A 14,206-nucleotide genomic window follows, 5' to 3' on the forward strand; every position below is an offset into this window, starting at 1 on the left:
AAAACTGAAGATAGTGGGGTTATGCTTTTGGCAATCAGTGATTGATATTTTGGTGTGTGACTCTAAATACATTTAATAAATACATGTAATGACTATGAACTAGTTCATAGACAAAGTAAGACAGCCTTAAAAATGACCCCTTCCTCAAATTAACACTTTTCTTCTCTACAGGGACAAATGGGAATCAAGTTTTCCATTCATACTATTTTCTGGAATTTGAACTAAATAACTGAATATCTGGTTGAGGGACATGCCCCAACAATTAATTAGCTGAAGATTTTTACAGCTGTCAGGTGTGATCATCTCATCACATCATCTCTTCATCAATATTTATTAAATCCCTGGTTCAGGGAAACTCAGAAACCTTGACCCAATTCTCAATAGCACGGTGCCACCGAACACCAAAAATGAGCCTGGATACAGAACAGTCACCCAGAATGCCTTCCTCATGCCCAGCCTTCCTGAAAATAGGAACACAACTTCCCTTAGTTAAAGCTTTGATTTGTTCCATTCTTAAGACCAGTAACATTTGATCTCAAGGTGAAGCAAATTGTATTTTGGGCCATCTCATCCCCTGGATTTCTAGAAATTTAAACATCATTCAGGCTGGAGTATGTTATCTGCAAGAGAGAACTCATAGGTTTCATGGCAGTTTTCAGTCTTCAAGTATTGATATAGAAGACATTTAACTTTTTCAGTTCTTACCTTAGTTTCCTACTTTACTCAGGTACTCCTTTGGTCCTCTGTAAGTTGGCAATTTGGGGAAGCATCCTTTACTAAAATGGCAGCCAGACACTAAGAGATGGGTTTTTGAACTATAGTATTGGCTTTTGATTAAACCCAATAAACACAGACAACTTTCAAAGTCAAACTCACCAATACTTGAAGTCGAGGACAGTGTATAGAAAGTTGGATTAATGTGCTATCTGTTATCTGAAAGAAATACATACGCTGATTTTAGGTATAATCCAAATAAAATCAAGAGCCATAGCTGATGTTTTTTTCTTTTAGAAAGAGTCTTGCTCCAGACACAGTGGCTCACACCTGTAATGCCCGCACTTTGGGATGCTAAAGCGGGTGGATCACAAGGTCAGGAATTCAAAACGAGCCTGACCAACATAGTGAAACCCCGTCTCTACCAAAAATACAAAAACTAGCCAGGTGACATGGCACATGCCTGTAATCTCAGCTACTCAGGAGGCTGAGTTAGGAGAATTGTTTGAATCTGGGAGGCAAAGGTTGCAGTGAGCCGAGATTCCACCACTGCACTCCAGCTTAGGCTACAGAGCGAGACTCTATCTCAAACAAAATAAAAATAAAAATAAAAATAAAAATAAAGGGTCATGCTCTGTTGCCCAGGCTAGAGTGCAGTGGCACAACTATAGCTCACTGCAGCCCAAGATTCCTGGGCTCAAGTAATCTTCCCACCTCAGACCCCTGAATAGCTGGGACAACAAAGCACAAGCCACCATGACTGACTAGTTTTTGTAATTAGTATTTTATTTTATTTTATTTTTTTGGTAGAGACAGGGTGTCACTATGTTGCCCAGGCTGCTCTCGAATTCCTGAGCTCAAGCAATCCTACCACCTCAACCTCCCAAAGCTCTAGGATTACAGACCAACATGAGTGATCACAACTCACTGCAGCCTCAACTTCTCAGGCTCAAGTTATCTTCCTGCCTCAGGCTCTTGAGTGGCTGTGACTACAGACGTGCACCACCATGCCCGAGACTTTTAAAACTTTTTGGGTAGAAACAGAGTCTTGTTATGTTCCCCAGACTGTTCTTCCAACTTTTGGGCTCAAGCAATCCTCTTGCCTCACCTCACAACGTGTTGGGATCACAGGTGTGAGCCACTACACCCAGCAACCCTATACCTTCTTCTTTTTTTTTTTTTTTTTTTGAGACAGAGTCTTGCTCTGTCGCCCAGGCTAGAGCGTAGTGGCATGATCTTGGCTCACTGCAACCTCCGCCTTCAAGTGATTCTTGTGCCTCAGTCTCCCCAGCAGCTAGGATTACAGGCTGGCTTTTTTTTTTTTTTGAGATGGAGTTTCATTCTGCTGCCCAGGATGGAGTGCAGTGGTGAGATCTCGGCTCACTGCAATCTCTCCCTCCCGGGTTCAAGCAATTCTCCTGCCTCAGCCTCCCAAGTAGCTGGGACTACAGGTGTGTGCCACCATGCTCAGCTAATTTTTGTATTTTTAGTAGAGACAGGGGGTTTCACCATGTGGGCCAGGATGGTCTCCATCTGTTGACCTTGTGATCTGCCCACCTTGGCCTCCCAAAGTGCTGGTATTACAGGTGTGAGTCACCGCCCCCGGCATTTTATTTATTTATTTATTTATTTTTTGAGATAGAGTCTCACTCTGTTGCCCAGATTGGAGTGGTGCAATCTTAGCTCACTGCAACCTCTGCCTCCTGGGTTCAAGCAATTCTCCTGCCTCAGCCTGCCAAGTAGCTGGGATTACATGCATGTGCCACCATGCTCAGCTAATTTTTGTATTTTTAGTAGAGATGGGGTTTCACCATGTTGGCCAAGCTGATCTCAAACTCCTGACCTCAGGTGATCAACATGCCTCAGTCTCCCAAAGTGCTAGGATTACAGGGGTGAGCCACTGTGCCTGATGTATTTTTAGTAGAGATGGGGTTTGCCATGTTAGCCAGGCTGGTCTCGAATTCCTGGCCGCAGGTGATCCACCAGCCTCAGACTCCCAAAATGCTCGGATTACAGGTATGAGCCACCATGCCCAGTGCCCCTACCTCATTCTTGACTACATTTCTAGTCCAGGCATTTTAATAATCAATCATCAAATAACAGAATCTTTCGGTTTATATTCCATTGGCTACCAGAACGTGTTCTATGAGAATCCACTCAGGCTACATTTGAATACATCTAGTCATCTCTAGTCTTCATCTCTGGACAGCTCTACTCAAAATGTATTTTATTTTTTAAATAAAATCTGTCCCCTTGGTAGCTAGATGTGGTGATTTGTGCCTATAGTCCCAAATGCTTGGGAGGCTGAGGCAGGAGGACTGCTTGAGATTAGAAGTTCAAGACCAGTCTGAGTGGGGCCAGACACAGAGGTTCATGCCTGTAATCCCAACACTTTGGAAGGCCGAGGCCAGTGGATCATCTGAGTTCAGGAGTTCATGACCTGCCTGGACAACATGTTGAAACCCTGTTCTCTACTAAAATACAAAAACTAGCCGAGCGTGGTGGCAGGCACCTGTAATCCCAGCTACCTGGGAGGCTAAGACAGGAGAACTGATTGAACCTGAGAGGCTCTACTCACTGGACTTTGCTCTATCTCTTTAGAATCACCAGAGAAAGCAATCAGAATATAGTGCTCTATGAAAATAAATTAAAGTTGGAACATGCTCAAATTTTTTTTTTTTGAGGTGGAGTCTTGCTTTGTTGCCCAGGCTGGAGTGCAATGGCACAGTTTTGGCTCACTGCAACCTCCACCTCCCAGGTTCAAGCGATTCTCCTGCCTCAGCCTCCTGAGTAGCTGGGATAACAGACGTGCGCCACCACGCCTGGATAATTTTTGTATTTTTAGTAGAGATGGGTTATACCACGTTGGACAGGGTGGTCTTGAACTGATTTCAAGATCTGCCTGCCTCAGCCTCCCAAAGGGCTGGGAGTACAGGCATGAGCCAGTGTGCCTAGCCCATCCTAAAATTTTTAATAAAGCATGCCACAACTCAACATCGATAACTTGGGTTATTTTCCCAAAGGTGGAAGCCAGGCACTGCTGGAATCTGGGTTAACTATCAACATTCAGGTAGGAAGAACAGTTTTCATATTTATGTTAGGACTGAAAGTAAATCAGCACTTCTTTTCAAATTCTTCTCCAACTCTTGAGCTTATTATTTTCTATTACACATAGCTTCACGGGGACTAAAAAAATGGTAGAAAAAGCAGGTGGGCAAGCAGGCAGGCATGTCCGTTTAGAAGGACTAACACTGAAAGGGACATAGAGAACACTCAGGCATTTATAAGACATAAATGGATGTAAACAAGTTTTAGTTTAGTAAGAACTTACAGCTGTTAAGTAGTGCCACACAACAAATAATTTTTTAAGTGCCTTTTACAGTTACTGACATATCTCCCTTTCTTTATTTTTACCATTAAAAAATTAATTGCTCTTTCTTTTTTGGAGTCCCGTCTTTAAAGTTTTTCCCTGATCAATTAATAATCTCAAAAGTTCTTAAAATTGGTAATAAAAACTGTTAATGTGGCTCACAGCTGTCATCTCAGCACTCTGAGAGGCTGAGGCGAGTGGATCACCTGAGATCAGGAGTTCAAAACCAGCCTGGCCAACATGGTGAAATCCCATCTCTACTAATAATACAAAAAATCAGCCAGGCATGGTGGCACATGCCTGTAATCCCAGCTACTTGGGAGGCCGAGGGAGAACTGCTTGAAACTAGGAGGCAAAGGTTGCAGTGAGTTGGGATTGTGCCACTGCACTCCAGCATGGGCAACAAGAGTAAAACTCTGTCTCAAAAATAAAAAATAAAAGCTGTTAATAAGGAGATCAGTTTGCCCTAAGGGCATAGCTCTATGAAGAGTCAGGTCTCCAGGGCTAATGATGCCAGGGATATAGAATACAGCAAAGTTAAGGAAAGGCAGTGCTATATAGATCCATGTGATGTGGCTTTAATTATTTACTAGTATCATAACTTTATAGGTCTAAAGAAATATTTTTAATGGCTTTATGGCCTGAATGCTTAGGCCTCCTTTTTCTCTAACAGCAACCTGACTGATGACATGTATTTCCACAGTTGTGTGATACACACCATGAGCACCTCTGCCTGGAAGATGTCTTACTTAATGGAGAATCAGCAATGCTGTCAGGTACTATAGAGTCCTACACTAGGGCAGAGAACTGGACGTTCTGATGTCATGTTTTATCTAAGTGTCTATCATACTGTATTTCTGAATTAAAATCTATAATCTTACCTGAACACACTCTTCCAGGTCCATCTTTTCAAGTTCATGGCAATTCTACAAAGTACAAAACCAAACATTACAGTAGAAACATTTAAAATATGAGAAAACTTTAAGGCCAGAAAACTAACAAGTAATATTAAATATAATGATGAATTCTTTTTTTTTCTTTTTGAGACGGGGTTTTACTCATTGCCCAGGCTAGAGTGCAATGGTGCAATCTCGGCTCGCTGCAACCTCCGCCTTCTATGTTCAAGCAATTCTCCTGTCTCGGCCTCTGGAGTAACTGGGATTACAGGCATGCACCACCATGCCCAGCTAATTTTGTAATTTTAGTAGAGATGGGGCACACGCAAGGTGGCTCAGGCCTGTAAGCCTAGCACTTTGGGAGGCTGAGGTGGGCGGATCACGAGGTCAGGAGTTTGAGACTAGCCTGACCAACATGGTGAAACCCTGTCTCTACTAAAAATACAAAAATGAGCTGGGTATGATGGTGCACGCCTGTAATCCCAGCTACTCAGGGGGCTGAGGCAGGAGAACTGCTTGAACCCAGAAAGTGGAGGCTGCAGTGAGCAGAGATGGCACCACTACACTCCAGCCTGGGAAACAGAGTAAGACTCCAACTCAAAAAAAAAAAAAGGCAGAGTACGGTGGCTCACACCTGCAATTCCAGCACTTTGGGAGGCAGAGGCAGATGGATCACAGGTTCAGGAGTTCAAGAGCAGCCTGGCCAAGATGGTGGTGAAACCCCTTGTGTGAACTCACAGGTTTGACTTAAAAAAAAAAAAAAAGGCTGGGCGCGGTGGCTCAATCCTGTAATCCCAGCACTTTGGGAGGCCGAGGCGGGTGGATCACAAGGTCGAGAGATCGAGACCATCCTGGTCAACATGGTGAAACCCCATCTCTACTAAAAATACAAAAAATTAGCTGGGCATGGTGGCGCGTGCCTATAATCCCAGCTACTCAGGAGGCTGAGGCCGGAGAATTGCCTGAACCCAGGAGGCGGAGGTTGCGGTGAGCCGAGATTGCGCCATTGCACTCCAGCCTGGGTAACAAGAGCGAAACTCTGTCTCAAAAAAAAAAAAAAAAAAAAAAAAAAATGTAGAGATGAGGTTTATCCATGTTGGTCAGGCTGGTCTCAAACTCCCGACCTTAGGTGATCAGCCCGCCTCGGCCTGCAAAAGTACTGGGATTACAGGCATGAGCCACTGTGCCCAGCACTGATGAATTATTTAGTGTTTCAGAGCTAGTGTCATGCTAATTTCTTTTTCTTTTTTTTTTCTGAGACAGGGTCTCACTCGGTCACCCAGGCTGGAGTGCAGTAGTGTGATCATGGCTCACTGCAGTCTCTGCCTCCCTAGGCTCAGGTGATTCTCCCACCTCTGCCTCCCGAGTAGTTGAGACTACAGGCATGCGCCACCACACTTGGCTAATTTTTGTTTTTTGGAGATGGAGTCTTGCTGTGTTGCCCAGGCTGGAGTGCAGTGGCACAATCTTGGCTCACTGCAACTTCCACCTCTCGGTTGATTCTCCTGTCTCAGCCTCTTGAGTAGCTGGTATTACAGGCGTGCGCCACCACGCCTGGTTAATTTTTGTATTTTTAGTAGCAACAGGGTTTCACCATGTTGGTAAGGCTGGTCTCAATGTCTTGACCTTGTGATCCACCCACCCTGGCCTCCCAAAGTGCTGAGATCACAGGCATGAACCACTGCGCTCAGCCTTGTATTTCTTATAGAGATGAAATTCCGCCACGTTGCCCGGGCAGGACTCAAACTCCTGGGCTCAAGCCATCTGCCTGCCTTGGCCTTCCAAAATGTTGGGATTACAGGCGTGAGCCACTACATCTGGCCCATGTGCTCCTTTAGTCATGCCATGTGCTGGCCCCCACCTAATTAGTATTCTATCAATCTGCCTAAAAGCAAGTGACCATCCCCTTGTCCCACAACACTGGTCAAAGTCAGTATAATTTTAAGTATTACTATACAGTAATTTATAAACCCATCCAAGTATTAAAATCTTCAGAAGAATATAGAAAATCTCCTAAAACCTTTCATTTAAAACCAGACATGCTGGCCGGGCACTGTGGCTCATGCCTGTAATCCCAGCACTTTGGGAGGCTGAAGCGGGCAGAACACCTGAGGTCAGGAGTTCAAGACCAGCCCAGCCAACGTGATGAAAACCCATTCTCTACTTAAAATACAAAAATTAGCCGGGCGCGGTGGCTCAAGCCTGTAATCCCAGCACTTTGGGAGGCCGAGGCGGGTGGATCACAAGGTCAAGAGATCGAGACTAACCCGGTCAACATGGTGAAACCCCGTCTCTAATAAAAATACAAAAAATCAGCTGGGCATGGTGGCGTGTGCCTGTAATCCCAGCTACTCAGGAGGCTGAGGCAGGAGAATTGCCTGAACCCAGGAGGCAGAGGTTGCGGTGAGCCGAGATCGCGCCATTGCACTCCAGCCTGGGCAACAAGAGCGAAACTCCGTCTCAAAAAAAAAAAAAAAAAAAAAAATACAAAAATTAGTCGGGCATTGTGGTGTGCATCTGTGTAATCCCAGCTACTTGGGAGGCTGAGGCAGAAGAATCGCTGGAACCTGGGAGGTGGAGGCTGCAGTGAGCCAAGATTGCGCCACTGTACTCCAGCCTGGGCAACACAGCAAGATTCTATCTCAAAAAATAAAAATAAAAACAGACTTGTGGTTCTCAATGTTAATTTCATCCACTAGTCATATGCCAAAATAACCAAGTAAGTTTCTTTCACAAAGTACCAAGAAGCACGGGCTTAATTTATTATCTTACGAAATTGTGGAGAATCAAGTCTCACAGGCTGGGTACAGTGGCTGACGTCTGTAATCCCAGTACTTTGGGAGACTGAGGTGGCTGGATCACTTGAGGTCAGGAGTTCAAGACCAGCCTAGCCAACATGGCAAAACCCTGTCTCTACTAAAAATACAAAATTTTGCTGGAAGTGGTGGTGCACATTTGTAATCCCAGCTACTCGGGAGACTAAGGCAAGAGAATTACTTGAATCTGGAAGGCAGAGGTTGCAGTGAGTCGAGATTGTGCCACTGCACTCCAGCCTAGGTGACAGAGCAAGAGCCTATCTTAAAAAATTTTTTAAATTAAAAACAACAAAAAAAAGGCTCATGAAGAGATGTCATATTTGCCAATGCATGTGTGCATTTCTAGAGCAGTTTGTATTCTTATTGGTGTCAATAGGTCTGTAGCTATAGCACGAAACCTGGTTTCACACCCCCAATTCTGCTACCATTTCACATTTCCCTTGCTGCTTGTTCTTCTGAAATAAAAACCCTAACAAAACCTATGGAAACAAACCTATGGAACCTAAAGAAAATACTTACTCTGGCTAGAGTGGTAAAGCCCACGTCTGTTAATTGAGAACATCTTGCCACTTCCAATATTCTGTTTAAAAAAAAAAAAAAAGTGCAAGTCAAGCTCTTGGTCCCTGAAAACTAAGTTTATTAAAACAGTAAGAATATAAGCAAACAATCTCCTATTTTCTAAGAACTTTATAATATAGAATGACATTAACAACTAAGCAAGTCTCCATACAGATCTTGCCATTCATTTTCATGGAGTCATCATAAAGTGGTCCTATAAATACCACATTTCAGGGTGGTGCAATTAATGAACACAGAATATAATTGAAGCTTGTAGTTAATGTCAAAATGCATGAAATGCATTAAAAGCCTTCTTGATGGCATACTGCTTACCCTCAGAGGGCAGCCTGCTCCTAGAAAACAAAGGAAATGGAGATAAATACTCTATTTCAGTTAATCTCTTGCAGAAGTGAATTATTTTCTTTCCCTGTTTTAGAAGTAGGTTCACTTAGATTTAAGTTGCTTTTAAAAAAAATGTGACAAAGGGACTGCTTAATTACAGGTCTGTCCCAAATATGAAATTCTTAACTGCTTCCTTCCACAGGCTCCCAGAGAGGCCCAGTAGAAAGGGAAGCTGAGCTGGCAGTCATTCACCTCTTATTAATCAACTGTTAAACTCCAACCTAAATATCAACCACAGGATTGGGGAATCAAAAGTAGCTCTCTTCTGTGAAAAGTTGGGTGACCTCTGTATAATAGTAACAAAGACATGTTTGCTTATAAAACTCTTAACTTTCAAAAAATAAAAGCTAAACTTTAGGAAATAATTAACAACTGGAAAATCAATGAGAAATAAATGATGGCCAGATGTGGTGGCTCACACCTATAATCCCAGCACTTCAGGAGACTGAGGCAGAGGGATCACTTGAGCTCAGGAGTTCAAAACCCACCTGGGCAGTATGTCAAGACCTCATCTCCATAAAAAAATTTTAAAATTCTGGCTGGGCATGGGGGCTCATGCCTGTAATTCCTGCACTTTGGGAGACCGAGGTGGGTAAGGAGAGGTAAGGAGGTAAGGAGACCAGCCTGGCCAACATGGTAAAACCCTGTCTCTACTAAAATTACAAAAATGAGCCAGCTGTGATGGCACGCACCTATAGTCCCAGCTACTCGGGAGGCTGAGGCAGAAGGATTGCTTGAACCCGGGAGGCAGAGGTTGTAGTGAGCCAAGATTGTGCCACTGCACTCCACCCTGGGTGACAGAATCAGACTCTGTCTCGGAAAAAAAAAAAATTTAAATTCTGGCCAGGTGCTGTGGCTCACACCTATAATCCCTGCACGCTGGAAGGCCAAGGTGGGTAGATCACTTGAGGTCGGGAGTTTGAGAGACCAGTCTGGCCAACACGGTGAAACCCCATCTCTACTAAAAATACAAAAAATTAGCCGGGCATGGTGGCGTGCCCCTGCAGTCCCAGCTACTTGGGAGGTGGAGATTAAGAGAATCACTTAAACCCAGGAGGTGGAGGCTGCAGTGAACCAAGGTCAAATCACTGCACTCCAGCCTGGGCAACAGAGCAAGACACTGTCTCAAAAAAATTTTTTTTTTTTAATTCCAAGAGGGTGAGGAGACTCATGCCTGTAATCTCAGCACTTTGGGAGGGTAGATCACCTGAGGCCAGGAGTTTGAGACCAGCCTGGTCAATATCGAAAAACCCGATCTCTACCAAAAATACAAAAAAAAATTAGTCAGGCATTAGCCGTACATGCCTGGAATTCTGGCTACTCTGGAGGCTGAGGCATGAAAATCACTTGAACCTGGGAGGAGCAGGTTACAGTGAGCCAAGACTGTGCTACTGTATTCCAGCCTGGGCAACAAAGCCAGACTCTGTCTCAAAAAAATTAAAATTAAAATTAAAAATAAAAATAAGAGGCTTCACAGTTGCAGGGGAGTAGAAATAATCTTAAAATTTTTTTAAGAAAGAAAGAAATGAATGCTACCTAATGGGAAAACATGATCCGATTAAAACCCAACTTTTGATTTTCGCAGTTGAGAGCTTTTCCATTCTAACAATGTAATAAACTATTTAGGGAGATGGAGCTGAAGATTCCTCTCTCTAAAGTCTTAAAGGATAATGTGTAAGATTTTCAGAGAGGTTTGATTACCTCCCTAGCTCCTAAGGAATACTTTACTCGAGGCTTTTGATATTACTAATTTTAATCAACAAGTCTACGTTCTCTTAAGAAATTTTGATATTGTAGGCAAATGTTCTTTTTTATCTTTCTGAGATGGAATCTCAAGTCCGCCACCCAGGCTGGGAATGCAGTGGCACAATCTTGGCTCACTGCAACCTCCACCTCCTGGATTTAAGCAATTCTCCTGTCTCAGCCTCCTGAGTAGCTGGGATTACAGGAGTAGGCCACCATGCCTGTCACATTTGTATTTTTAGTAGAGATGAGGTTTCACCATGTTGGCCAGGCTAATTTCAAGCTCCTGACCTGAGGTGATCCCCCTGCCTCGGCTTCCCACTGTTAGGGGATTACAGTTGTGAGCCACTGCAAAAGTTCTTTCAACAATTATTGTCAGTCATCAGGTAATCATCAGAAAAAAGTTTTCTGAAAGTTGTATAGCTTGACAATGATTGTTACATGTAAGAAAAGTGGCTTCAAGCCGGGCGCGGTGGCTCAAGCCTGTAATCCCAGCACTTTGGGAGGCCAAGGCGGGTGGATCACGAGGTCGAGAGATCGAGACCATCCTGGTCAACACGGTGAAACCCCGTTTCTACTAAAAGTGCAAAAAATTAGCTGGGCATGGTGGCGCGTGCCTGTAATCCCAGCTACTCAGGAGGCTGAGGCAGGAGAATTGCCTGACCCCAGGAGGCGGAGGTTGCGTTGAGCCGAGATCGCGCCATTGCACTCCAGCCTGGGTAACAAGAGCGAAACTCCGTCTCAAAAAAAAAAAAAAAAAAAAAAAAAAGAAAAGTGGCTTCATAGGCTCAGGGGCCAGTGTGCCTGGGTTGCATACTTGCTCCTACACTAACTAGCTAAGACCTTGAGCAGGTTACTTTGCCTCTTTGTGCTTCAGTTTTCTCATCTATAAAATGGATATAACAGTGCTTATATGGTGCTATGGAGGTTAAACAAATTATTACTGTTATTGAGAAAGATAATTGCCTGTTGCCCAGGCCAGAGTGCAGCAGTATGATCTCAGCTCACTGTAGCCTTGACCTCCTGGGCTCAAGTGATCCTCTCACTTTAGCCTCCTGAGTAGCTGGGATTACAAGGCACACACCACCATTCCTGGCTAATTTTTGTATTTTTTGTATAGACAGGGATTCGCCATGCAGCCCATGCCAGTCTCAAATTCCTGGGCTCAAGTGATCTTCTAGCCTTGGCCTCCTTAAATGCTGGGATTACAGGTGTGTGCCACTGCATCTGGCCCTGAATTGGTATTTGTAAAGCATATAAAGCCACACCTAATTTACAAGTACTATGTAAGTTTATTTTAGAGAACAAAATGTGTAGCCAGGTATAATAGCACATACCTTTAGTCCCAGCTACTCCTGAGGCTAAGATGAGAGGATCACTTGAGCCCAGGAGATTGAGGCAGGCCCATGCAACACTGCCTCAAAAGACAGTAACAGATTGGGCACTGTGGCTCTCACCTGTAATCTCAGCACTTTGGGAAGCTGAGGCAGGAGAATTCAAGCTGAGGCAGGAGAAGCCAAGAGTTTGAGACCAGCCTGAGCAACAAAGCCTAACCCCATCTCTACAAAAAGTAAAAATCACAGCATTCTTCAAACTAAGGAGGAGCCAGAGAGAAATAAGGCTGTTTTAAAAGCCTATCAGTATGAAAGAGGTATTCCTGTAAGAATGTTTTTTATTTTATTTTATTTTGAGACAGAGTTTCGCTCTTGTTACCCAGGCTGGAGTGCAATGGCGCGATCTCGGCTCACCGCAACCTCCGCCTCCTGGGTTCAGGCAATTCTCCTGCCTCAGCCTCCTGAGTAGCTGGGATTACAGGCATGTGCCACCATGCCTAGCTAATGTTTTGTATTTTTTAGTAGAGACGGGGTTTCACCATGTTGACCAGGGTGGTCTCGATCTCTTGACCTTGTGATCCACCCGCCTCGGCCTCCCAAAGTGCTGGGATTACAGGCATGAGCCACCACGCCCGGCTGAATGTTTTTTATTTTTAAACATAGTATATCCCTTGCTATGTACATGATATCACTACTATGACATAAATGACCTCAGGGCGGACCTTTAAAAACTACTTAAGAATTACATAACTTGATCAAGACAGCTGAAGGTGAGCAGTAAAAAAAAAAAGAAAAAAAAAAGAATTATATAAAAGCACTAATAAGAGTAAATACCCTTCTTTCTATCTCAAGTAATAAAATAAAATGTTGATTGTTTTTCTAGTATGGATAGCAAGTAATAGAATTTGGGGACTGTTACCCCTTGGTTTACGCCAATTACATGTTATCAAATGATGTACAAAAAGCAAGTAGGTGGGCATCTATAAGGGACTATGTTAAAATTTTTAAGTGTCTGTAGTGTCTACCTTAAAATTCCAAAGTTCCAAGGAAGAAGTATGGGTGAAGGAAGCTTTTGTTCTGTAATTTTTTTTTTTTTTGCTAAACAAGAAATGTTTACCTAAGTCGTGGGCAGTTCTGACCTAGAGCATTCAGGATGGCATCTGTGATGTTGGAGCAGCCAGAGGCACAAAGGGATTGTAACTTATGGCACCCTCTGCATATAGTAATGAGACCTTCATCCGTGATTTGCTAAAAACAAAAGCAAAAAAATATTAGTATCTTAGCAAAAGAAAAGAAGAAAAAAGATAGCTCTGTAAAAATAATCACCAAAAAGGAAATCAAGAAATGCTTAATATTCATCAGATAGCAGACCTAAAAGAAAATGAACACACTTTGTTTCTGCCTTCCAGTTCCTTCTGATTTAGTCGGCAAGAGGATCTGTGCTCAGCTTTGGTGCAAAGGGAAGAAGCTATAATAGGATCTGTTAAAAGCTACAATAGGATTCTAATGGGACTGGGATCAGCATGGAGCACATCATAGTTTAGGTTCAATTAAATAATTTTATTTATTTATTTTTGGAGACACAGTCTCGCTCTATCACCCAGGCTGAAGTGCACTGGTGCAGTCTTGCTTCACAGTAACCTCTACTTCCCAGATTCAAGCAATTCTTGTGCCTCAGCCTCCTGAGTAGCTGGAACTACAGGTACACATGATTGTGGGCAGCAAAAAAAAAAAAAAATTTTTTTTTTTTGTATTTTTAGTAGAGACAGGGTTTTGCCATGTGGGCCAGCCTGGTTTCAAACTCCTGGCCTCAAGTAATCCACTGCCTTGGTCTCCCAAAGTAATAGGATTATAAGCTTGAGCCACCATGCCTGGCCTCAAATAATTTTAAAACCTAAAAAACCGACAATATAAGTAATTTAGAAGTATAAATATATTTACAAGTTCAAATTGACACAAATAAGTTAGTGAAAAAAATTAAACTGTGGATGACACTTGTAATCTTTTATCAGCCACAGCATTCATTTTCTTCCATCTTTTATTTTTATGTTATTATTTTTTATTTTTTGCTACTGAGTTTCACTCTTGTTGCCCAGGCTGGAGTGCAATGGCACCATCTCAGCTCACCACAACCTCCACCTCCTTGGTTCAACGGATTATCCTGCCTCAGCCTCTGGAGTAGCTGGGATTACGGGTATGTGCCACCACGCCCGGCTAATTTACTATTTTTAGTAAAGACGGGGTTTCTCCTTGTTGGTCAGGATGGTCTTGAACTCCAGACCTCAGGTAATCCTATTTTATTTCTTCCATGATGATTTATAAACTATTTTATTTCTTTCATGATGATTTAGAGGGACCATCTTTAACCAGTAC

The 14,206-nt window shown here is 43.2% G+C and overlaps 1 protein-coding gene across 3 annotated transcripts in view; it reads right to left on the reverse strand.

The window, feature by feature from the left end:
- The window catches only part of FBXL20 (F-box and leucine rich repeat protein 20), a 124,877-nt gene that overhangs the window by 14,248 nt on the left and 96,423 nt on the right, over positions 1 to 14,206 (reverse strand). For all 3 annotated transcript variants that reach the window (XM_074388691.1, XM_010341802.2, XM_003931186.4), the window contains 4 exons: positions 12,951 to 13,081; positions 8,316 to 8,376; positions 4,966 to 5,010; positions 877 to 933 (listed from right to left, as the gene is read on the reverse strand). In XM_074388691.1, coding sequence (XP_074244792.1) covers positions 877 to 933; positions 4,966 to 5,010; positions 8,316 to 8,376; positions 12,951 to 13,081 — 294 coding nt within the window. The remainder of the gene's footprint in view (positions 1 to 876; positions 934 to 4,965; positions 5,011 to 8,315; positions 8,377 to 12,950; positions 13,082 to 14,206) is intronic.

The sequence above is a fragment of the Saimiri boliviensis genome, chromosome 17 (assembly GCF_048565385.1).
Source record: "Saimiri boliviensis isolate mSaiBol1 chromosome 17, mSaiBol1.pri, whole genome shotgun sequence".
NCBI classification, from domain to species: Eukaryota; Metazoa; Chordata; class Mammalia; order Primates; family Cebidae; genus Saimiri; species Saimiri boliviensis.